The 26,960-nt window shown below is 35.7% G+C and overlaps 1 protein-coding gene across 3 annotated transcripts; it reads left to right on the top strand.

The window, feature by feature from the left end:
- Positions 1-12,934: 12,934 nt before the first annotated feature.
- Positions 12,935-26,356, top strand: LOC144974226 (UDP-GalNAc:beta-1,3-N-acetylgalactosaminyltransferase 1-like). Of its 3 annotated transcripts, none has more exons than XM_078917140.1 (2): positions 12,935-13,137; positions 24,402-26,356. In XM_078917140.1, the coding sequence occupies exons 1-2, from the start codon at positions 13,072-13,074 to the stop codon at positions 25,617-25,619; spliced, it is 1,284 nt and encodes a 427-aa protein (XP_078773266.1). In that variant the 5' UTR covers positions 12,935-13,071; the 3' UTR covers positions 25,620-26,356. The 3 variants fall into 3 exon arrangements, 2 of the variants coding, with proteins under 2 accessions (XP_078773266.1, XP_078773267.1); XR_013645670.1 differs by lacking the exons at positions 12,935-13,137; positions 24,402-26,356 and adding exons at positions 21,655-21,827; positions 23,939-24,082; XM_078917141.1 differs by lacking the exon at positions 12,935-13,137 and adding an exon at positions 21,655-21,827.
- Positions 26,357-26,960: the final 604 nt, after the last annotated feature.

Below are 26,960 nucleotides of genomic sequence, written 5' to 3'. Positions count from 1 at the left end.
CAATAATCTGATGTCACGTCCGCCCAGCAACGAGCAGCTTGGTTCTAAACAAAGAAAATCGGTACTTTTTATTCTTCATGCTGGCTAGAACTTTTTCTCATGTCATGTGATCAGAATGTATAAAAGTCATAACATGATCAGATTTATTATGCTTTTCTCCTCTAGCTACACTTGTATGCTCGTCGGAGAAGTATTCTAAAAGGACCTGATGCTGACCAAAAGATTACGTCACAAAAACGACGATGAACACAAAATGAGTTGCCTATTAGGCTTCAGCAGTCGTGACGTCAAAACCCTCGTAATGACGTATAGTAACTTAGGAACTGGTTCTAAACTATCGGAACAATGGCGAATGCCCTTATGAAATACTTCTTCGACGAGCATAAAAGTGTATCCCGAGGAGAAAAACATTATAAATCTGATCTTGTTTTGTCTTTTATACATTCTGATCACATGACATTATGTGAAAAAGTTCAAGGCTGCCTGAAGTATAAATAGTACCGATTTTCTTTGTTTAGAACCCAGCTGCTCGTTGCTGGGCGGACGTGACATCAAACTATTGAATTCAATTGGTTAATTTATTAGTTGCTTAACTCACTCAATCCTAACACCGACTATATCCGTAGTTTACCCGGGTTACTTTTACCCCATGCATATTTATTACATTTTTCTGAGACAAATTATTGGCGCAGTATCAAAGCGAATATTTTTAGTTTTTACGTGTTAATGGTAGTTGAATAAAACTATCTATGTAAGTACATGTTCAATTTTAATACATTTTTTTTCTAATTTTGGAAATTAGCAAAAATCTCTAGGATTGAGTGAGTTAATGAAACGAATGATTCCATTGGCTGAGCGATTGACTACAACTCACAATCAACTTTTTCCCCGTGATCATTGTCTTCTGTCATGACGATTTTTTAAAAATAGTTGGCTACGGTCAGGCTATAGATAGAATGCGCTTGGCCAAGGCGTTCACAACATTGCCATCCGGAAGTATAACGGACCAACACACAAACTCTGTGTAACCATGAACTTTTATAGTCTGGTTGATACAGTTTAGTGAGAACAACTCACAAACGCGGATAGCAAAAACAATAACAAAGGCCTGAGTGACGTCATCTTCGAACTATCTATACGTTAACTCACTTAACCCGAACACCGACTATATCCGTAGTTTACCTGGGTTACTTTTACCCCATGCCTATTTATTTCATTTTTTTCTTAGACAAATTATAGATAGTATGCGCTTGGCTAAGAAGCTTATAACATTGCCATCCGAAAGTATAACAGACCAAAAAAACAAAACTGTGTGTATCCATGAACGTTTATAGTCTGGTTAATACAGTTCAGTGAGCATACTCATAAACGCGGATGACAAAAAGCAATAACAAAGACCAGAGTGACGTCATTTTCGAACTATCTATAGGCGTAGTATCAAAGCTAATGTTTCGGTGTTTTGTTTTTTTTTTTTGCATGTTAATGATAGTTGAATAAAACTATCTATCCTACATGCTCAATTTTAATACATTTCTTCCAATTTTGAAAAATAGCAAAAATCTCTAGGATTTTGTGAGTTAAGGGAGGCTATGGTTTGGGTAAATGTGTGCTTCTTCCCAGGTCTGATTACCAAAATTATTATCGGTTCATGGTTGCAATAGAAATATTCTCAAACCAACGCAAAATTATATCGTCCAGCCATGCATCGCAACGTTTCTCAATCAACCATGCATTCCACGATCAGACCTGCTAATAGATAGAACGAAGTTGACGTCACTCAGGTCGTTGTTACTGATTTTTCCCATCCGGGTTTAGGAGTAATTCTCACTAATCTGTATTAATCAGATTACAAAAGTTCAAGGTTACACATCGTTTTGTGTGTTGGTTCGTTATACTTCCGGATGGCAATGTTGTGAGCTTCTTAGCCAAGTGTATACTATCTATAGGTACGGAAGCTGAACATAAGTTAGGGTAGACTTGCCTAAACGACATTCGTAGTCTCCAAGGGAAAAACAAAAAGAAAAATTCAATATAATGTAAGATGTGAGAATGTTACGATCTTACTTTGTTAAAAAGAAAGGAATGCCAACGACAAGTGAAAGATAAGATTAGAAGTTTAATTAAAGAGAAAGTAGTGACTGTTACTCCAATCGGAAGTAGGAAACCAGAAAGTAAACAATATAAAAAGTGGCCAGATAATTTAGGGAGAAATCAACTAAACATTATTTGACACAACAATAAATAGCTTTACAAATCAATAATTTGAAATCACAGCAATCCTCAGAATAATGCTTCAAAGTCCTAAATAAAGGATCTAAGGAACTACCTTTTCCTTTTCATCAAGATTTATTGAGTCAAAGAGGCGAAAGCCGCTCTGTAGCTGGGGCCAAAAATTCGTAAACTACGTATTTTTCGTAGTACGGGTCTGGTTTAGGCTATGAAAATAGGGTAGGCTTAAGTTACCGGCACCGGTACACAATATTTTTACGAGATTTGGAGAAAAAAAAGCCTTTTTTAGTGGGTTTTCCGCAAAAGTTGCACCAATGTTGCAGAAAAAAAGCATCAAAGTTGCACCACGGTTGCCAAAAGCGGCAAAAGTTGCAAAAAAAGCGAACTCGCGTCAAAGTTGCAATCGCGAGTTTCTGAAAGGACAGGTTAGGGTCATAATAATAATAATAATTGAGCTTTATATAGCGCAATATCCACTAAATGTGCTCAAAGCGATTAACAAGGGGTACCTGGTCAACAACAACACTTAACATGTAGGAAGGGACATGACGCCTGTTAGGCGATATTACAATTTTTCGGACAAAGACAACGCTGTTAACGGCCAGGTACTAGTTTTACACCTGAGTACGGTGAGAGAATGTGAGTAAAGAGCCTTTTCCAAGGACTCAACTATGCGCCGAGCGCGAGGCTCAAACCCAGGACCTTCCGATCCGAAAGCGAGTGTCATACCACTAGACCACATAGCCGCACTATCATCCGAATCTATTGATATGAATGAAGTAAAGTTTTCCTGCTGACACGATACAAAAGTCCAATGTGCAACCAGACTGTATCCTTCCTTTCTATAAAGGAAATTAAATTGTTGTGCTTTATTTATGACTTCGAGGAAGTAAATAATAACGAGAATAAACTAGAATGCGAGCTTCAATTAATTTACAAATATAAATAAATAATGTGAATAAAATACTATGGGAGTTTTGATTTGATTCACAAATACAAATTATAATGTGAACAAAACACGACTAAAGATTTGGTTTGATTCACAAATACAAATTATAATGTGAACAAAACACGACTAAAGATTTGGTTTGATTCACAAATACAAATTATAATGTGAACAAAACACGACTAAAGATTTGGTTTGATTCACAAATACAAATTATAATGTGAACAAAACACGACTAAAGATTTGGTTTGATTCACAAATACAAATTATAATGTGAACAAAACACGACTTAAGATTTGATTTGATTCACAAATACAAATTATAATATGAACAAAACACGACTTAAGATTTGATTTGATTCACAAATACAAATTATAATGTGAACAAAACACGACTAAAGATTTGGTTTGATTCACAAATACAAATTATAATGTGAACAAAACACGACTAAAGATTTGGTTTGATTCACAAATACAAATTATAATGTGAACAAAACACGACTAAAGATTTGGTTTGATTCACAAATACAAATTATAATATGAACAAAACACGACTTAAGATTTGGTTTGATTCACAAATACAAATTATAATGTGAACAAAACACGACTGAAGATTTGGTTTGATTCACAAATACAAATTATAATATGAACAAAACACGACTTAAGATTTGATTTGATTCACAAATACAAATTATAATGTGAACAAAACACGACTAAAGATTTGGTTTGATTCACAAATACAAATTATAATATGAACAAAACACGACTGAAGATTTGATTTGATTCACAAATACAAATTATAATGTGAACAAAACACGACTGAAGATTTGGTTTGATTCACAAATACAAATTATAATGTGAACAAAACACGACTGAAGATTTGATTTGATTCACAAATACAAATTATAATGTGAACAAAACACGACTGAAGATTTGGTTTGATTCACAAATACAAATTATAATGTGAACAAAACACGACGGAAGTTTTGGTTTGATTCCCAAATATAAATTATAATGTGAACAAAACACGACTGAAGTTTTGATTTGATTCACAAATACAAATTATAATATGAACAAAACACGACTGAAGTTTTGATTTGATCCACAAATACAATTTATAATATGAACAAAACACGACTGAAGTTTTGGTTTGATTCACAAATACAAATGATAATGTGAACAAAACACGACTGAAGATTTGATTTGTTCACAAAGATAGTTGATATGGACGATTTTGCTTTATTTTTCTTTTTGTCCGTTGTCAACAAAACAAGCTGACACTCCAGACTGCTATTCTTCGAGTTCTACTTATTTCAAAGTGATACTTAACGCATAGAAAGTGTGGATTGTAAAAAAAAAAATAATGAACAAAAATGAATGAAACAGCCTCAAAAAATGAACAAAATATCAACCACGTAACTTTTCTTGCTCACAGCCTTCCTTCAGCGATGTATTAATGGTTTTTACTGTTTGCTGAAGAAAGGGTTTGAACCCGAAACGTTCCGTGTTTGGTATTTCGTTCTTTTTCGTTCCAAGTTGTTATGTCCCCTTTTTTTGTTCATTACTTTTTATTGTCTTATTCATTGTGTTTGTTGACAAAGGGGAAATCGGAAACGTCTTCACCAATTGTCTTTGAGGCTTCCAGTTCTTTTTGTTGTTGTTGTTGTTGTTGTTGTTGTTGTTGTTGTTGTTGTTTTATTATTTATATTATTATATATTATTATTATTATTATTATTATTATTATTATTATTATTATTATTATTATTATTATTATTATTATTATATTATTATTATTATTATATTATTATTATTATTATTATTATTTATTATTATTATTATTATTATTATTATTATTATTATTATTATTATTATATATTATATTATTATTATATATATTATTATTATTATATTATTATTATTATTATTATTATTATTATTATTATTATATATTATTATTATTATTATTATTATTATTATTATTATTATTATATTATTATTTATTATTATTATTATTATTATTATTATATTATTATTATTTATTATTATATTATTATTATTATTATTATTATTATTATTTATTATTATTATCATTATTATTATTATTATTATTATTATCATTATTATTATTATTATTATTTCCTTCATGGAGAAAATAACTGACGCGGGTTTTCTACGTTTTATTCTTCAATCAATTTAATTTATTCATTTGATTTATTTCATGATTGAAATACTTATTTGTATAATATATAAATATCAATTCATTCTTCTGATTATCTATTCATTTCTCATTGGTCTTTTCCAAGGAAAGACGGGAATAACTCAGGCATTAGCCGCAGTGAAGCGCCTTTAAGTCAGGTTGCGCTAGGTCGTGATTTGACAAGAGCAGAGCATGCCCGTTAATCAAACTCGGTGCCTTTCGTATGAAAGGCCTTACCGCTGAGTCATGCCGCACAGTTGAAATACTCTCATAGTGGGCAGGGGGGTACATACTGTGTCTTCTATCCCCTTATAGAACTATCTGTTTTCCAACATGCTTTCTGTCTTTGTCTTGGAATGAGATGACTTGGTTTTGTCCTGGCCCTGGCCGGAGTCCTAGCTGGGAGGGAAACAGCCAAATGCATAGTTATTGTTTTGGGAGATGATATTTTTTTCCTTGTAAATCATCTCTCTGTTATGTATTATTATATTTGTTATTTTTAATGTATAATGTAAGCATTTGAGTGTATTCCTCTTTGTTGGATTTTGTGCCTGTATCCGGATGAGACTTATAGGTGATCTCAATCTAAGTACATTGGTGGTGTGCTCTTGGATTCTACATCTAATCCCTATTTGTTCCCAGTTCCCCTTTGTCTTACATTCTCTTGGGTGCTTTAATTGTAATTATAGAACTTTTTACTATCCCATTTTCTTCCTTTTTTACTGGCGCTGATATAACCTAAATGTGTTGCAAGCGCCGTAAAACCCTTAAAAAACATAACAAAACATAAACAGTTGAAATAAAATCCAGATTTTGATATTTTTATTGTTATTTCGATGTTTGGTTGTAATACCACTCCAATGTAATGCCGTTTTGAGAACCCCCCCAAAAAATGACTTCTATATCTCTAATGCGTTCCGAATCCCTATAAGAACTTCGCTATCAAACAGAAGTAGGCTAGTCCTTCATTTAGAGTTTATCCTGGTTTCTATAGCAAGAAATAGACAAATTAAATAGTAATTGCTTGCAACCCTTTGGATACGACTCGAATCTGTCGCAAAGTACTTTCTGCATAATCTAACAGGCGCAATTACACAATCACAGCAGGGCGGACGGTGGAGTCCGAAAAAACAATTCTCTACATCACCCTGATCGAATTCAATCCCGTTGTGTGTAAAACGAGTGCTGCTCCACCAACTAGCCCCAAGTAACTTAAAGAATTAGATTTTGAATACAACCAGAGAATGCGATAAATATTTTATTCAACCCCCCCCCCTCAACCCCACCAAAAAAAATACATTTTTTCTTTTTAATTCTGATATTGTTCTTTTTTTTTCAAACAACAAACTAGAAATTAAAAGATTTATAAAATGATACCTTTTGTAGTCTGCAGCGTGTCTCAGTGGTAAAGGCAATGCTTTGGGCCCCAAAAGGAAGCTTGTTCGGCTACCCATTACGCTGTAGGGCCTTGAGCGTGTCACCCCCCCCCCCACCCCCCGCCACACACACACACATACACACACATTTCTTTATTGCACTGCGGCGTGGCGCTGTAATACGATTATTCTAGTCTTCCCTTGGAATAGACACTTACTAAAGACAAATTTCCCCTTTTGGACGAATAAAGGGAATTAATTATGTTTATATTATTATCTTTTATCATTATTGTATCTATCATTAAGTGTCGCTCTTTATGGGGGCAGGTCGACGTTTTCTTGTTAGCAGGTCTGATAACCTAACGCAATTATGGGCTTGATTTGACATTGTTGTAATGGACAAACGTTTTGCCAAGGTTTGAGATTATTTTCATTTCACCAATGAGTCCATAACTATTTGGGTTATCGGAACTGCAAATAAGTACACGCCGGGAAAGGTATATTAAGGTAGATGACGTTACTCAGGCCTTTGTTATTGTTTTTTTGCCATCCGCGTTTATGTGTACTTCTCACTAAACTGTTTTAACCCGACTATAAACCTTCAAGGTTACACACAGTTTTGTGTGTGGGCCAGTTTTACTTCCGGATGGCAATGTTGTGAACTTCTTAGCCAAATGCATACTATCTATAGATAGAATGCGCTTGGCCAAGGAGTTCACAACATTGCCATCCGGAAGTATAACGGACCAACACACAAACTCTGTGTAACCATGAACTTTTATAGTCGGGTTAATACAGTTTAGTTAGAACAACTCACAAACGCGGATGGCAAAAACAATAACAAAGGCCTGAGTGACGTCATCTACGAACTATCTTTTGGGAATGAGATTAGCGGAAGAGTAGCGTCCCTTGTTTGGACGTCACCGGTGGAGAAGTTATTTGTAAACAAACCAACTACAAACCAAGCGCTCCAAATACAAAATCTATTATTCATATTTATGTACAAAAATGCATAAAGTTGATTATCATATGCATTTTTGTACAGAAATATGAATAATATTTTTTTTTATTTGGAGCGCTTGCCTTGTAGTTGGTTTGTTTATTTTATAGCTGCTAATATTACACACTTCGCCAGAAATATTTATTACGAAATGTTCAAAACTTTAAAAATATAACAGTAAATTATCATGTCAAATTGTTGATTTTTAAAATGTTTAATTTTTATGGCCTGATACCAACGTGTACATATTCACAGGTCTGATGACCAGACACAATTGTAGGCTTTATGTTGGTTTGAGAGTATATTATCCTTGACAACAATGGGCCAATAAAAATATTAGCTATGAGACCTGAAAATAAGCACACATCACCTGGTACAGTTTATCCTGGAGAAATCTTCTAACGGCTATGTGGTCTAGTGGTATGACACTCGCTTTCGAATCGAAGGTCCTGGGTTCGAGCCTTGCGCTCACGGCTATGTGGTTTAGTGGTATGACACTAGCTTTCGGATCGGAAGGTCCTGGGTTCGAGCCTCGCGCTCGGCGCATAGTTGAGTCCTTGGAAAAGGCTCTTTACTCACATTCTCTCACTGTACTCAGGTGTAAAATGAGTACCTGGCCGTTAACAGCGTTGTCTTTGTCCGAAAAATTGTAATATCGCCTAACAGGCGTCATGTCACGTCCTAAATGGTAAATGTTGCTGTTTTCCAGGGACCCCTTGTAAAGCGCTTTGAGCACATTTAGTGGATATTGCTCTATATAAAGCTCAATTATAAAAAAAATATTTTTTTAACACATTTAAAAAAAAAAAATTTTTAATTTCTGATCAGATAACATTATGATTTGCTCCCAATATCAGTTGGTTTAGATCGACGTGTATATATTTGCAGGTCAGATAACCCGCATTGTCATGGTCTCATTGTTGTAATGGAAATAGTCTTAAACCAATCAAGCCCATAATAATCGCGTTCGGTTACGAGACCTGCAGATTTGTGCACGTCAATTAAGATTATCCAATCCCCATCTACTACTTACTTCTTCCCGGGTGCTCGAATTGTAATTCCAGAATTGTTGATTATCCCAGTTACTCCCCTTTCACTGGCGCTGATATGACCTGAATGTGACCCCAATTTTATTTGTTTGAAGACTCGGAATTAAAATGTTTTGAGTTGATGAAGATCATTTAAATCAATGTATTTATATATATATATATATATATATATATATATATATATATATATATATATATATATATATGGATATATCGTCGGCTGAGAATCAGCACTGAGACAATTGTCCTGGCAAAGATAATGTGAGTGTCCTTCATTTATTATACACTAATATATATTAGTGCTCAACATTTTGATAAAAGGGACTAATTACAAAATATTTCAAGACTATATATATATATATAATATATATATATATATATATATATATAATATATATATATATATATATATATATATATATATATATAAGCTCAACCTATTGACCCCCCAAATTGTGATATGTCAATTGATGGCGTTTATTCTTCAAATTTCCGAAGAAGAAAAAAAAATCACATTTTAAAAATGTTGGCTAGAAAACTAATTTTTCAAATGTGACCCTTCGCCTCAAAGTGGTATTAAGTCGAGATGGTTAAGATGTTGAAAATTGAATTTATAGCCAGAAATATCAGACTTGTGTTGAGTTTGTATGTTTTAATGAGGAAAATGGATACCATATTTTAGGGTACTGATGCCAGCAATTTATATTTTTGACCAGTTTAACACTTAATTCGGCTTTTAAGCATTTGGTTCGTTCCGACATAATACCGTTTCGAGACGATGGGTCACAAATGTCAATCGATAAAAATGACCCTTGTCTCGTTAAAAACAAATATCCACTTCTCAACTCGCAAACTTGGAAAGTAATCGTTTGATTGTTGAAGGACTAGCCTTCTGGCCAAATATCTTTTTAATGTGTTGGTTTGTTTTGTTTTTTTTTCATAGTACGCATACCGCGTTGTATAATTTGTAAAGTCAAGATTTGGCCTTACTATGATTCTTGTTAATAATTCATTGTTATATTCTACATTGTGATTTTTTAAAATGTTTGATTTTGATGTATCGTAAATAAATGTTAAATACAAATTGTAAATCCTTTGATTTGTCTCATTATTTTCTCCTATATGAAAACATATAATCACTGTATGTGGTTCCTGACCTCCCATAGTGGGCAGGGGAGGCTACATACTGTGTCTTCTATCCCCCTATCTGACCTCCCATTGTGGGCAGGGAGGTACATACTGTGTCTTCTATCCCCCTATCTGACCTCCCATAGTGGGCAGGGAGGTACATACTGTGTCTTCTATCCCCCTATCTGACCTCCCATTGTGGGCAGGGAGGTACATACTGTGTCTTCTATCCCCCTATCTGACCTCCCATTGTGGGCAGGGGAGGCTACATACTGTGTCTTCTATCCCCCTATCTGACCTCCCATTGTGGGCAGGGAGGTACATACTGTGTCTTCTATCCCCCTATCTGACCTCCCATTGTGGGCAGGGAGGTACATACTGTGTCTTCTATCCCCTTATAATTGTTTTCCAACTTGCCTTCTGTCTTTGTCTTGGAATGAGATTACTTGGTTTTGTCCTGGTCCTGGCCGGGTGCCCTGGGCGAGAGGGAAACAGTCAAATGTATAGAGTTAGTTTTGGGAGATAATATTTTTTTCCTTGTAAATCATCTCTCTGTATTATGTTTTCTTTATATTATATATGATTTGTAAAACATTTGAGTTTATTCCTCTAAGTGGGGACCTGTGTTTGTGTCTGGATGAGACTTTTAGTGATCTCAGACTAAGTACTTTGATAGTGTGCTCTTGGAACCTACACCTGTTTCTTATTTGAACCAATTTCCCTTTGTCTTACCTTTTCTTGTGTGTTTAATTGTAATTCTAGAACTTTTTGCTATCCCATTTTCTACCTTTTTACTGGCGCTGATTTGACCTTAATGTGTTGCAAGCCCGTAAAGCCCTTAATAACAAAACAAACTTACTGATGAGTTTTCAACACGCCCCCCCCCACCCCTACCCATCAACCCCCACCGGTGAGGTTGAGATTTTTATTTCCACCCAGAAGAGATTTTGTTGCTGGGTCTGTTGATCTGTCTGAAAGTACTTGCGGTAGACTACAGTCACATTATTGTCACAGTATTACTGGCTTGGAACCGCTTGTAAAGCGCTTTGTACTCATTAAGTGGATATTGCGCTACGTAAGAGATGAACTCTTTTCAAGGAGGAAAAACACAATGGGGAATGAGATTAGCGGAAGAGTAGCGTCCCTAGTCTGTGACGTCACCGGCAGAAAAGTTATTGGAGAGAGAACGTCATGTTGGTTGTGCGCATGCATCTCTCGTCCTCGTCGTAAAAATCTTAAATCTGAACAAATGTTGAATTCAGGCTTTATTCCAAGAGAAAACCGAACTAACTCCGGTATAAGCCGCAGCGCAGCGCCGTAAACTGAACTATGGCGAAGTAACTTTTTCGAGGCCATAAAGCCAGTCGAGTAATCGAACTTGGTACCTTTCGGTTATGAAGCAAAGACGATACCACTGAGCCACACAATCCCTAGATCACCCGGCATAGTAATGGATCACACGGAACATGCCCGTATTTGCAAGTCTGATCGCCGGACGCAAAACGCTTCAACAGTCGTGACGTCACTTCCCTCGTAATGACGCATAGTAACTTAGTAACTGGATCTAAACTCTAAACTATCGGAACAATGGCGGACGCCCTTATGAAATACTTCACCGACGAGCATAAAAGTGTATCAAGAGGAGAAAAAACATTATAAATCTAATCATATTTTGAATTTTATACATTCTGATCATATGGGATAGTGAAAAAGTTCTAGCCAGAATGAAGAATAAAAAGTACCGATTTTCTTTGTTGAGAACCAAGATGCTCGTTGCTAGGCGACGTGATATCAAACTATTGAATCCTACTATAAGACTGCTTTAAAATTATATAGGGAATGAGATTGGCGGAAGAGAAGCGTCCCTTGATTGGACGTCAACTTACAGAGAGAACGTCAATTTGGTTTTGAAGTGTCTCAAACCGCTTTCACCGGAAGTGAGGACGAGATACGCGTGCGCACAACCAACATGACGTTCTCTCTCTTATAACTTTTCCGCCGGTGACATCACAGACTATGGGTGACGTCCAATCAAGGGACGCTACTCTTCCGCTAATCTCATTCCCTATAATAGGTTAATATTATATTGTTGTAATCGACACTATTTTGCGTTGCAAAACGAGTTTAAAAGTAAATCCATTACAACAATGAGCCCAAAACAATCTGGATCATAAGAACTGGCAATACGTATATGTTGGTCACACTTAAAATTAAATATAATCATCCTTTTAAAAAAAACAACAAAGTCATTGACTCATTTTGATGGGTGAAATCTCGATTATCCAACCAACCTTCACACATCATTTTCATCACCATCACTATTTAGGCATTGTTAAAAGCATTATTTGTTTGCCTGCTGTCGCTTAAAGCTCTGCCTTCAATCAATAAAATCAGTACAACATTCATCAATAGAAGCTCATATTCATAAAACACCAAAAACAAGTATATTAGTTAACATTAGCAAAACCATATGTGACCCATCGTCTCGAAACGGTATTATGTCGGAACGAACCAAATGCTTAAAAGCCAAATTAAATGTTAAACTGGTCAAAAATATAAATTGCTGACATTATCACCCTAAAATATGGTATCCAATTCTCCTCAATAAAACATACAAACTCAACACGTCTGATTTTTCTTGCTATAAATTCAATTTTCAACAGCTTAACCATCCCAGCTTAATACCGTTTTGAGGCGAATGGTCACATATGTTCCACCAACACATAAAAACACGTACCTATACTCTCCAAACGATTCAATTTGCTTGAATCAATGATTTTTATATTAACCAATAATATTATACTTCCTCTCTCTTTCTCTCTCTCTCTCTCTCTCTCTCTCTCTCTCTCTCTCTCTCTCTCTTTCTCTCTCTCTTTCTCTCTCTCACTCCACCTCTCATTAATATCGTATATGATTTTAGAGCACAGATCGATAACTAGTACTTGTTAATGAAATTGGTTTTGGTGATTAATCCACCTGATGGTTATTGTATTCGGTGACATGAACGGGTGCGGCTGGCCGGCTGGCTTTAGAGAATAATTTATTTAGATCTAGTTGGTTTACAACATCCGGGCATTTTGTTTATGCTATCAATTTGTTTTGTTTTGTTGTGAAACTTCGTTCAATTCCATGAATCAGTTTTAGGGATGGACCAGGAGAAAATGAGTCTCGTTGGGAACACAACTATCATTGGATGCTGTTTCCGAATGCTGGTGAGAGATAAATTATTATATAGATAGTATGCAGATGGCGTCACTCAGGCTTTTGTTATTGTTTTTGCCATCCGCGTTTGTGAGTTGTTCTCACTAAACTGTATTAACCAGACTATAAAAGTTCATGGTTACACATAGTTTGTGTGTTGGTCCGTTATACTTCCGGATGGCAATGTTGTGAACTCCTTGGCCAAGCGCATTCTATCTATACAATATCACCTGCTGTTGCGTCAAAACGGTATATTGTCGGGTTGATTCCAATGTTAAAAATCCTATGTATAAAAGATAAACAAACACACTTACACACACACATACACATACAAAACACACAATAATAAAGTTGTGTTTATATGTTTTATAACAGTCGTAAGACAGAATTTTAGTTTGAAGGAACAAAAAATACAAGTTTCCTTTTAACCATAAAATCACTTAATATTATTTATTTATTTATTTATTTATTGCATTTTTTTCAATCTGACAAATTATCGTTTTGTGAGAACAGGCTACGTGTTATTTCATTAATTGAATATTCCGCATGAATATAGGGAATGAGATTAGCGGAAGAGTAGCGTCCCTTGATTGGACATCACCCATAGTCTGTGACGTCCTCGCGGAAGCGCACAACCAACATGACGTTCTCTCTCCAAGCAAGGGACGCTACTCTTCCGCTAATCTCATTCCCTATTGGAGTAAATATTAAAGGAAGATATTTTAATAGCAAGCATAGTTGCGAAGAATTTGTATTTTAAGGCGTGTGACTAATATATCTAGAGCCAAAAAGAGTATGAATATACAAAGATAATGGTCTATTTGTGAGGCTATGTGGTCTCGTGGTATGACACTCGCTGTCTTGTTCAAGGAAAGTCCGTACGCCTGTAGTTGAGGCTATAACGGCTCATGCCGTGGAGAAGAATAAACGTTTGGTCATAGACGTAAACTTTTGTGGGATGGGACACCAATTGTGGCATTGATAAATTTAGAAGTCTGGCTGAAGAACTTTTACTTTAATGACAACAATGGTTATGTGGTCTTGTGGTATGCCACTCGCTTTCGGATCGGAAGGTTCTGTGTCGAGCCTCGCTCGGCGCATAGGTGGGTCCTTGGAAAAGACTCTTTACTCACAGTCTCTCACCGTACTCAGGTGTAAAATGAGTACCTGACCGTTAACAGCGTGGTCTCTGTCCGAAAAAATTGCAATAGCGCCTCACAGACGTCATGTCTTGTCGTACATGTTAAGGGGCGGTTTGGGTCTAATTATTAGGAAAATCCTTCGAAAAATTGATTTTGAGATTTTGGTGGAAAATGACATTTTATTATCCTAGAAATAATATAAGTGAATTCCAAATTCTTAAAGTAGACTATAAATGCACGAAAAACACAGTCGAAAATGGTACAGATAGTAAGAAAAGTGTGAAAAACGGGAAGCTATTTTGATATTTTCTCAAAATGTCATTTTTCTAAGGGTATGGGATACTGTGTCAAACGTTTCTCAGAATCAATTCAATGAAATTGTCTGAAATTTTCCACAATTATCACAGAGATAATGTATTGTGTCACCATAGAGAGATTTTTTTGATAAGATATGTGAATTTTTAATTATAATCCCAATTCTGAATTTTTAACATCACTTTTGTCATAACATTTTGATTCTCAACTTTGTAATGTTCTAATAAAAATTTCATAAGCTAAAGCCGTAAAATCTCTCTATTGTGACACACTATGGTACAATGTTGACAAGAGGGAAGAATATTGAGGTCATTCCTTCATTAGTTTTTGTGGAATGTTTGCCACAAGATTGTTATATTTTTGATGTCAGACCCCCAAATTAGGTCGCAAAATGGGTATCAACACAGATAATTAAAATTTTTCACCATAAATGTTGTTTTTTTAACCTATAATGACGATATAGAATGATTAAAACTGCCGAATATTGGTAATTAAATTTTTTTTAGAAAAGACACAAACCGCCCCTTAAATGTTGCTGTTGGCCAGGGACCCCTTGTAAAGCGATTTGAGCACGTTTAGTGGATATTGCGCTATATAAAAGCTCAATTTTAAAATAAAATTTTAAAAATCATAGCAAACCTTTGGGCATGTGTACAACATCACATCCCGACATCACTTATACTTATAGGACAATCTCTGCTTCTGTTTGTAATATAGGATAATTGAGCTTTATATAGCGCAATATCCACTAAAATGTGCTCAAAGCGCTTTTCAAGGGGTCCCTGGTCAACAGCAACATTTAACATGTAGGACGGGACATGACGCCTGTTAGGCGATATTGCAATTCTTCGGACAAAGACAACGCTGTTAACGGCCAGGTACTCATTTTACACCTGAGTAAGGTGAGAGAATGTGAGTAAAGAGCCTTTTCCAAGGACTCAACAATGCGCCGAGCGCGAGGCTCGAACCCAAGACCTTCCGATCCGAAAGCGAGTGTCATACCACTAGACCACATAGCCGCACCAGTCTTGTCTGATACGTCTCCACTCTGTCCAGAGTACTTCTGTAGATGTCGGCCATTGCGAAATCCTCAAGAAGACATTCAAAATCAAAAGACATGAAAAAGTCTTGCATTTTACTTTTACTTACTATTTTGACCAAAGAAAATTTACTGTTATACATTTTGGCCATGTAAGAAAATTTGTAATTCATACGTATTGACCTGAAAACATTTACTTCAAAAATGTTTGGTAAAGAAAAGTTTTATTTCACACATTTTGACCACAAACTTCAAATTTATTTTTTTTGCCCCCCCCCCCCCCCCCAAAAAAAACCGTTTACTTCAAGTGTTCTGTCTAGAAAATTTTCATTACATACATTTCCACCAGAAAATTTGATTTGGAACATTTTTGCTATCAAGCTTACATTTGATCAATTCGAGCACAGAAAAAATTTACTTCACATATTTTGGCCATAAAAATTACATTTATTACGTTCATTTGGTGACAATCTGTCCTCAAAACTTTTATTTCATACACTGTAGCCCGCTTGTAAATCGCCATTAAGGGATTGCTACGCATTTGCCAGATGTTTTTGTATGATTATGCGATACTGCCTAAAAGACTGCACGTCTTACATTTTGGGTGTTACTGATCAATTGGGATGTTATCCCTTTTAAAAAAGGCAGTTGAAATGACGTTTCAGTGGATTTAAAATAGATGGTCGCTTGAGATCAATAAAATTTAAGGGAAAAACAGGTGATGTGATGATCTAAAAGTGTTGTAACATCAAACATCTATCAACCTTGATCACGTCACTGGAGAAGTACTGTAAACATTGTGTTAAACCTTGAAATGTGCGTTAAAATCATTCATGGTTTAAAGTCATAAATAGAGATAATGTCTTCATGGTTCATAAAATTGTTTTAAATGGTTTAAAGTCATAAATAGAGATAATGTCTTCATGGTTCATAAAATTGTTTTAAATGGTTTAAAGTCATAAATAGAGATAATGTCTTCATGGTTCATAAAATTGTTTTATGAACCAGGAAACTATTCATGAACAAAATTTTTGTTACATCATCAATTGACTCAACTAGGATATGTCTTGGTATGATAAAAAAAAATTTAGCTTTTATATAGCGCAATATCCACTAAATGTGCTCAAAGCGCTTTACAATGGGTCCCTGGTCAACGGCAACATTTAACATGTAGGACGGGACATGCCGCCTGTTAGGCGATATTACAATTTTTCGGACAAAGACAACTAGGTACTCATTTTACACCTGAGTACGGTGAGAGAATGTGAGTAAAGAGTCTTTTCCACGGACTCAACTATGCGCCGAGCGAAGCTCGAACCCAGGACCTTCCGATCCGAAAGCGAGTGTCATACCACTAGACCACATAGCCGCACATGATAACCATTATAATATAGAACATGGGGTGATGGAATTGTTTTGTAGATATTTTTACACCAATATCAATTTCAGTAAGTAAGTAAATTAGCAAGGACACAGTAATGTATTCATTACTTGATCAATCAATGATTGTTGTGTTTCATTTATCTATTTATTTATTTATTTATTTATATTTGAAATATGGAAATTGAACTTTTTTCACGCTGTGAATAAATTCAAGTCCATGATACAAAATATGAAACCTGCTAATTGTTGAGAATGACGGCTACCAGTATTATATGTACAAAATTATATATAGTCAATAACGAGTTGTGTTGCATTCCATAGAAATGATTTTATTGTTTGACCAAATAAAGGTAACAAAATAAGGCAAATAAAATTCCAATCGCCAATACATCCAATCTCGTACATATCATCATCATCTTCATCTGCCGGCTTCACTCTAGTTCCGGGGCAAAATACCAAGTTCAAGGGAGACAATCCAAAGAAAAAAAACACATCAAATCATAAAGAAATAACGTGTACAGTTGTCTCCCATGAACTCGGATAATGATTATTTTAAACATTATATCAGACGAGAATATTCTTTTTAAAAAGCAGTCACAGTTAGCTAGATAAGATATTGTGCTAAAATTTGTGGTTTTTAAAAAGCTTTTACATCAAGATTATTTAAATTTGTGATTAAGATATAGATAGATGTTTCAATAACTCGATCAAAATGTTTCGAAAATTGAAATTAGGTATAGATAGTTCGAAGATGACGTCACTCAGGTCTTTGTTATTGTTTTTTGCCATCCGCGTTTATGAGTAATGCTCACTGAACTGAATTATAATGACTACAAACGTTCATGGTTACACACAGTTTTGTGTGTTGGTCCGTTATACTTCCGGATGGCAATGTTATGAGCTTCTTAGCCAACCGCATACTATCTATAGATAAATTGACTGTAAAACATGATGCTGGGTTTAATTCATGAGGTCATTGTTTTATCGATCGTAATTGGATTCAGTAGACTGATGTCACGCTACCAGGCAACGGCGGCCATCTTGGTTCTAAACACTGACGCATGCTAACCTAGCAACACTGGCTCTAAACTATCGGAACAATGGCGGACGCCCTTATGAAATATTTCTCCGGCGAGCATAAAAGCGTATCCAGAGGAGAAAAAAAACCCACATAAATTTGATCATGTTATTGACTTTTACACATTCTGATCACAAGGCATATGAAAAGTTCTAGCCAGCTTGGTCTCCCTTCACCTTGCAAAACTGCCTTAACCGTGGGTTAGTGACGACCTTCACTTGGGGAACTCGGTGTAAAATTCGCTTCAGCCTACGGTACAAAGGGCCCAGTATTGAATTCAGTAGTATGATGTCACGCCGCCCGGCAAAGGCGGCCATCTTGGTTCTAAACAAAGAAAATCATTACTTTTTATTCTTCACACTGGCTAGAACTTTTCATATCCTTGTGATCAGAATGTATAAAAGTCAAAACATGATCAAATTTATGTTTTTTTCCCTCTGGATACGCTTTTATGCTCGACGGAGAAATATTTCATACGGGCGTCCGCCATTGTTCCGATAGTTTAGAGTCAGTGTTATTAAGTTACCATGCGTCATTAGGAAGGAAGTGACGTTACGACTGTTGAAGAGTATTTCATCTTAATAGAAGAGTGCGTGACTTTTGTGGGGAATGGAAAAAATGGCACTTTCAGAAAGAAGAGATCCCTACCGAGCGACATTATAATTTGATCAATGTTATATCAATATTTTTATCCGTTGGCAACAAATACAATGAAAAATATAAAAAATACATAGCAATTTCAATAACGTACATAGCAAATGACAGTGCATTTTACAAATATGACAGGAAAAAAAACTTCATTTACAAACTAAATATCAGGAGACAAAATTGTGAGTCTTTAATTTAAATTCGAAAACTGATAATGAGTCATCAATTCTAATGAAATTCTAGGCATGAGCGTCCCAAAAATGTGGTGCCTAAATTGTAAACGGTTGTACACCAATTTTGCAGGATGTTTTAATAGGTTTAGATAAAGTTTATCTATAATTATTAAATATTAGATTCCTACTCTGAAGGTTGTACAAGGTCATTAAGAATGCAGGGGGCACGATGACTTCAACAATTTGACAGCTGTTTCTTTTCTCACAATGGCAGTGCAGACGATAACATTATTTTTGTACATTGGCAAAAGGCATTTTTTATTTTTTTTGACCAAAATAAACCCCCAACAACTTGTACTGTTAACATCGAACGATTAAAATGAGACCCATCGTCTCGAAACGGTATTATGTCGGAACGAACCAACTGCTTAAAAGCCGAATTTAGTGTTAAACTGGTCGAAAATATAAATTGTTGGCATTAGCACCCTAAAATATGGTATGCTCAATAAAACATAAAAAAACCCAACACAAGTCTGATATTTCTTGCTATAAATTCATTTTTCAACAGCTTAACCATCCCGATTTAATACCGTTTTGAGGCGAAGGGTCCCAAATGAGCATCCACTTGATAAAGTCTTAAAAGTTAGACTTGATCCAGGCTCCCTAGTTTCTTAATTTGATATTTTGAAAAAAAAATCTTACACTTCAAAGATGTTTATCTTTTTCTAAAAAAAAAACGTTGTACAAGGTATGATCGTGGCCTTCGTAAAGTTTAGATATAATATAGATAGTTCGAAGTTGACGTCACACGGGTCTTTGTTATTGTTTTTTGCCATCCGCGTTTGTGAGTAATTCTCACTAAATTGCATCAACTGGACTATAAACGTTTAAGGTTACAGACAGATTTGTGTGTTGGTCCCTTATACTTCAGGATGGCAATGTTATGAGCTTCTTAGCCAAACGCATACTATCAAAAGATAATGTGTGCTTGGCTAAGAACTCACAACATTGCCATCCGGGAGTGTAACGGACCAACACACAGAACTAACCTTAAACGTTTATAGATAGTATGCGCTTGGCTAAGAACTCACAACATTGCCATCCGGGAGTGTAACGGACCAACACACAGAACTAACCTTAAACGTTTATAGATAGTATGCGCTTGGCTAAGAAGCTCACAACATTGCCATCCGGAAGTGTAACGGACCAACACATAAAACTGTGTGTATCCATGAACGTTTATAGTCGGGTTAATACCATTAAGTGAGCATTACTCATAAACGCGGATGGCAAAAAACAATAACAAAGACCTGAGTTACGTCATCTTCGAACTATCTATAGATAGTATGCACTTGGCTAAGGTGCTCAAAACATTGCCATCTGGAAGTAAAAATGGCCAACACACAAAACTGTGTGTAACCTTGAAGGTTTATAGTCTGGTTATACAGTTTAGTGAAAAGTACTTATAAACGCGGATGGCAAAAAACAATAACAAAGACATGAGTGACGTCACCTTCGAACTATCTATAGTGATCAGTGACCATGGTCCCAATCTGTCATTGGATAAGGCATTTAACAAGCATTAACTCATTTGACCCAGCTGTTAATGAGTACCTGGCTACAGGAATAAGTGACGGATATTGTAAGAGTTGTACTACCAAGAGATAACCTAACAGGTGACTTGTTTGTTATGAACTAGAAATAATATAGTTCCATAATATGGCCTTCTGGGTGAATGGATAACACATTTTAAACAGCATTGGGCATGGTTTATCCCTAAAAATGCACTATTTTAACTCTCTCCTTACCAGCTATTTTTAGAATTTCTCTCGAAAATACACACCTACCCAGCACAAAAATAGACTTTTCTAACTCAAAAAAAATGTACCAAGTGAGCTCTACATCAAAGTGTTTAGTATTTATAGCTGTAATCAAAGCATTTCTTTAAATGTTGTTATGTACATGACAAATCAGAATGAGAAAATTGTCGGTTACATCGTAACGAATGTGACGATTTTCCTATGGGTGGTAAAGAGAGGGTTAATGTTTGTTTTTATTAATAATAAAACATGATAAATATAACGCAAAAGTTACCTGATCGTACAGAAAAGGATTGTTTGTCATCTTATGTCAGTGTTTTGTGTTTGTAGGGGCAGCTTGGCTCAGCGGTACAGTCTTTGCTTCGTACCCGAAAGGTACCGAGTTCAATAGGATTCAGTACAGTCGTCTGATGTTACTCCGCACGGCAACGGCGGCCATCTTGGTTCTAAACAAAGAAAATCATTACTTTTTATTCTTCATGCTGGCTAGAACTTTTCATATGCCTTGTGATCAGAATGTGTAAACGGTCAAAACATGATCAAATTTATGTGTTTTTTTTTCTCTTTGGAAACGCTTTTATGCTCGCCGGAGAAATAATATTTCATACCGGCGTCCGCCATTGTTCCGATAGTTAAGAGCGAGTGTTACTAAGTTACCATGCGTCATTAGGAAGGAAGTGACGTTACGACTGTTGAAGAGTGTTACCCGCCACTGTGCTGTTGAGCCTTGAGGTCACCTCGCCCTAGTTCTATTTGCGGCGATGAACCAACGCTGACGCCTGGGGTTTTTCAGTATTCCCAAGGAATAGACCCTTTAGACAAATGTCCCCTTAAAGGGGATTTTATCTTATCTTATCTATTATTTTGTATTTCTTTAACTGTTACCTGTTGTTATCAGTTATAATGTGTTCTTATCTCGACAAGGACAATTACCGTTTAAGTTTACACATTGTTTTCTGTGTTGATTATATTGATCAAGCGGTAGATCAGTGTGTAAAACCTGTATAGTTCACTATATTTACCAATCACCGTCATTGCATGTTTATCTAAGTGTCTATTTTGTTGACTACATACAGGAAAATATAATATAACAACAGATGAAGGTGGGAACTACACATTATAGTCCGATTTATTTTATTAATGGCGCGTGTTTTTCTGTTATTTCCTCAACTGTCTCACCCTCTATCAAAAGTAAAAATTTGTGTCAACCTCTGAATCAATTTGTCTTAGCTGAATATTGATTTTGGACCGTATTGACGCCATATTATAAAGGTTTTCTTCTCTTAGACCAATAAAAAAACTACTTTAAAACAGCTGTCATAAAATTAGAGATTTTACACTGTTAAATATGTAAACAAGTTACGCACCACAAAGTACGAGATGAATTAATCGGGTTAAAAACAAAAAAAAAACTACAAAAAAAAAAACAAAAAAAAAAAAAAAAAACAACTCGTGCTGGCATGGTAGCCATACTTGTTTCCAAATAACCACAATTAGATTCAATAGTCTGATGTCACGTCGCCCAGCAACGGCGGCCATTGTGGTTCTAAACAAAGAAAATCTGTACTTTTTATTCTTCATTTTGGCTAGAACGTTTCATATGTCTTGTGATCAGAATGTGTAAAAGTCAAAACATGATCAGATTTATAATGTTTTTTTTCCCTTCATTTATACGCTTTTATGCTCGTCGGAGAAATATTTCATAAGGGCGTCCGCCATTGTTCCGATAGTTAAGAGTCAGTAACTAAGTTATCATGCGTCATTACGAGGGAAGTGACGTCATGATTGTTGAAGCGCATTCGCTTTAAGTGTTATGAACTTACCACTTATGTAGTTTGCATTAAATTTTGAATTTATTATTTGTGGCATATTATCAACATCATGTCCCAATCATCAAAGACTTATATGAAATCACTAGCTTCACATTAGTTGAAAAAGTGATTGTATACTCAATAGTGTCATGTTAACACTGAATGCTGTTAATATAACTTTGAAAAAGTTGAGACTAAGACGCACGCGTACACACACACACACACACACACACACACACACACACAAACAATTAGATCACCATATACGAGAGTTAAGTAGTTCCGTATGTGGCACTTTTCAGAATTCAGTCTTGCTTATAGATAGTATGCGCTTGGCTAAGAAGCTCATAACATTGCCATCCGGAAGTATAACGGACCAACACACAAAACTGTGTGTATCCATGAACGTTTATAGTCAGGTTAATACAGTTCAGTGAGCATTACTCATAAACGCGGATGGCAATAAAACAATAACAAAGACCTGAGTGACCTCATCTTCGAACTATCTATACGAGAGTTGAGTAGTTTCGTATGTGGCACTTTTCAGAATTCAGTCTTGCTTATACCACTTGTAGTCATGTTATTTTCATGTTCATTTTCTTGTAGTGACCATTAAGTTTTGTTGTTGTAGTTGTGGATCGCCGTTGTTTATTGTTCATTTTCTTGTAGTGACCATTAAGTTTTGTTGTAGTTGTGGATCGCCGTTGTTTATTGTTCATTTTCTTGTAGTGACCATTAAGTTTTGTTGTAGTTGTGGATCGCCGTTGTTTATTGTTCATTTTCTTGTAGTGACCATTAAGTTTTGTTGTTGTAGTTGTGGATCGCCGTTGTTTATTGTTCATTTTCTTGTAGTGACCATTAAGTTTTGTTGTAGTTGTGGATCGCCGTTGTTTATTGTTCATTTTCTTGTAGTGACCATTAAGTTTTGTTGTTGTAGTTGTGGATCGCGTTGTTTATTGTTCATTTTCTTGTAGTGACCATTAAGTTTTGTTGTTGTAGTTGTGGATCGCCGTTGTTTATTGTTCATTTTCTTGTAGTGACCATTAAGTTTTGTTGTTGTAGTTGTGGATCGCCGTTGTTTATTGTTCATTTTCTTGTAGTGACCATTAAGTTTTGTTGTTGTAGTTGTGGATCGTCGTTGTTAATTGTTCATTTTCTTGTAGTGACCATTAAGTTTTGTTGTTGTAGTTGTGGATCGCCGTTGTTTATTGTTCATTTTCTTGTAGTGACCATTAAGTTTTGTTGTTGTAGTTGTGGATCGCCGTTGTTTATTACTCATTTTCCTTGTACAGTGAATTCAATATTGTATTTTAAGCAGATAATAAACAATTTTATCATTTATTATTACCGATAATGCCTCGAAAATGTTCTGTTTTTTTTTTTTATTGCACTTAAAATTCTAGACACCGACGAAGCACGACATTTCATTGTGACTGATTATGGATAACACTAACCATCGAAATAGTGAGATGAGCGTGGCCTTCGTAACGTTATGGCCTGATACTGACCAAAAAAGGACGTCAAAATGCCAGTCTTTTGCCACAAATTAAAACAAATCGTGAGTTGTATTCAATAGTTCAACCAATGAAATAACTTGTTTCCATGAGCTCTACTAACGACAACTCACTAGGAGGTGCAAAAACCAAATAATGACAAGCATAGCGTTTGATCATGATATGCAATTTTGTACAGAAATATGAACAATAAATTTTGTATTTGGATCGCTTGGCTTGTAGTTGGTTTGTTTACAAATAATTTCTCCACCGGTGACGTCCAATCAAGGGGCGCTACTCTTCCGCTAATCTCATTCCCTATAACAGATAATATCACTTCATCCCAATCAACTTTTTTTTCTATTCCTTTCAGATTTCAAGAAGGAAAAACTTCATCAAATCCAGGGCGTGTTATTTCGGCTTGGGGTCAGCTTGTACCCTCTTGGTGTTATCCGTAATCAACATTGGATACATCACAGTGGCCAATCAAATTTCAAACCGCCATTACAAAGAGATTGGGGATGATCAACTAATCTTTAGAAATTTGACAAATAGACGGATTATTCCTGCTAAAGCTGAATTGATGAATTCTCAAAACAGCGTTGCAGATGAATCCATTACAACTCTTGTCAAAAAGATAGACATGTCCAATTTAACAAAACCGTGGTTTACAATTTTCTCAGCAGACAAACATCTTGACAACTTTACGTCATATTTCACTAAACGAAACAACCTTGTCACAATATTACCGAAGTCCTACGCATTAGATGTCAATATAGACTGTGAGAAAAATAGAACAGTTTTACTAGTGCTCATTCCATCCGTTGTCGAGGACGCTGTTATTCGTGGAGATATAAGAAGGACTTGGGCTTCTATTGTTTACGGTTCTAAGTATAATCAGAGTGATATTGCGAAAGTAATATTCTTCTTCGGTGATTCTGCTCTTGAAAAAGTAGAAAAAGAAAAATTGCAATCAGAATCGGAGGAATTTAGCGATATTGTGACCATCGATATGGTAGACTCTTACAAAAATCTTTCTCTGAAAATATCGTCTATGTTGCAATGGTCAGCAGGCAAATGCCCGTCTGCAAATTTTGTAGCAAAAGTGGATATGGACACGTGGATCAACATACCCCTGATGATCAAATTACTAGAGAATTTAATCAACTTCAACACCAAGAACAACATTTCAGCATCTACTGTGGGTTTTAAACACGCTTACAACATTCCTCAAGCTGTACATTCTGGAAAGTGGGAAATTCCCGTGTCCATTTACCCTTATGAGACTCTTCCAAGATACGTCTACGGACATTCTTATGTTTTGTCAAGGAAAGCTGTCGACGCTGTAGTCTCGGCCTTACCCTATTTCCCCATCATTCCAAATGAAGACGCTTTCATTACTGGAATTATGTCCCTGGTGTCGAATGTCACAAGGGTGCATAGCCCGGCTTTCGCACACTTATTCGAAGAGCAAACCTATCTTGATGTACAAAACAATAGATATGCGTCTTCTATCCATTCGGAAAATAATTTGCTTGATATTTGGAAACAAATAAAGATTCATAATGCAACGAATAACACATTGCATTGAGTAGAAAATAAACCTTTAAAATATAATATGACTCTATTACAACAATGAGTCCATAATATTATGGGCATTAGCCCTGCAATTAACTTACTTACTTACTTGGGGCGCCCAACATGAGCCACAAGTCTTCGCCATTCTGTCCTGTCCTCCATAAGCGTACGCAGCTCCCGGGTGTTGTCCATTCCTGTGTCATCTAGCAGACAGTCAATGTAGGTTTTATTCTGCAATTAAGTTTTTTTTTAAAAATAATAGTCGAGCGTTATACAGAGCAATATTCACTAAAGTGCCCAAAGGATTTGCAAAGGGCACCTAGCCGATAGCAACACTTATCATGTAGAAAGAGACACGATTGATGCCTGTTAGACTATGTTACTTTTTTTCGGACAGAAACAACGCTGTTAACGGTTTGGTACTCACAATATACACATAAGACCGGTGAGAGATTGTGTGTAACGAGCATTTTTCCAAGGATTCAATGGGAGCAATCTATAGATAGTTCGAAGATGACGTCACTCGGGTCTTTGTTGATGTTTTTTGCCATCCGCGTTTATGAGTAATGCTCACTAAACTATATTAACCAGACTATAAAAGTTCATGGATACACACAGTTTTGTGTGTTGGTCCGTTATACTTCCGGATGGCAATGTTATGAGCATCTTAGCCAAGCGCATACTATCTATAGATAGAATGCGCTTGGCCAAGTAGTTCACAACATTGCCATCCGGAAGTATATGGGACCAACACACAAAACTCTGTGTAACCATGAACTTTTATAGTCTGGTTAATACAGTTTAGTGAGAACAACTCACAAACGCGGATGGCAAAAAACGATAACAAAGGCCTGTGTGACGTCATCTTCGTTCTATCTATATTCATGTTTTCGTCCAACCAAGTCATCAATCACATGATTTGTTGTTGTCCAACGATTGGATATTTCTTCACAAATGTAAACACGCTGCTTTGTTTACAAAAGTTATAAACATACACATGTGTCAAACTGAACAAAATGACCAATCGTGATGTTTGTTATTTCAAAATCTGTGAGCAATTTTCACTATGTGGGTCACTTTGAGCAAATATTCAAATGTGACCAATGACCTCGAGCACATGGAAATGTAATATAGATCATGCCCATTATTCGCCGCACAGAGCGATACTCAAGTCCTGGACCTCCACGTTGGCACAGCGTGAGTTCCCCTCCCCCCCCCCCCTTACAAAATTACCATTTATTCGCATTCCAAACTCAGTGCCTTTTTATTTTTATCAATTATATATGATAATGTTAGCAAGTGATTATTAAAACTGTTTTTGCCTTTCTGCATTGATTGTTTATTGTTGGGAAAA

The sequence above is a fragment of the Berghia stephanieae genome, chromosome 5, assembly GCF_034508935.2.
Source record: "Berghia stephanieae isolate SIO BIC M18660-M18661 chromosome 5, UCSD_Bste_1.3, whole genome shotgun sequence".
NCBI classification, from domain to species: domain Eukaryota; kingdom Metazoa; phylum Mollusca; class Gastropoda; order Nudibranchia; family Aeolidiidae; genus Berghia; species Berghia stephanieae.
The sequence above is the reverse complement of the archived record's forward strand: the minus strand, read 5'-3'. Positions and strand labels throughout refer to the sequence as shown.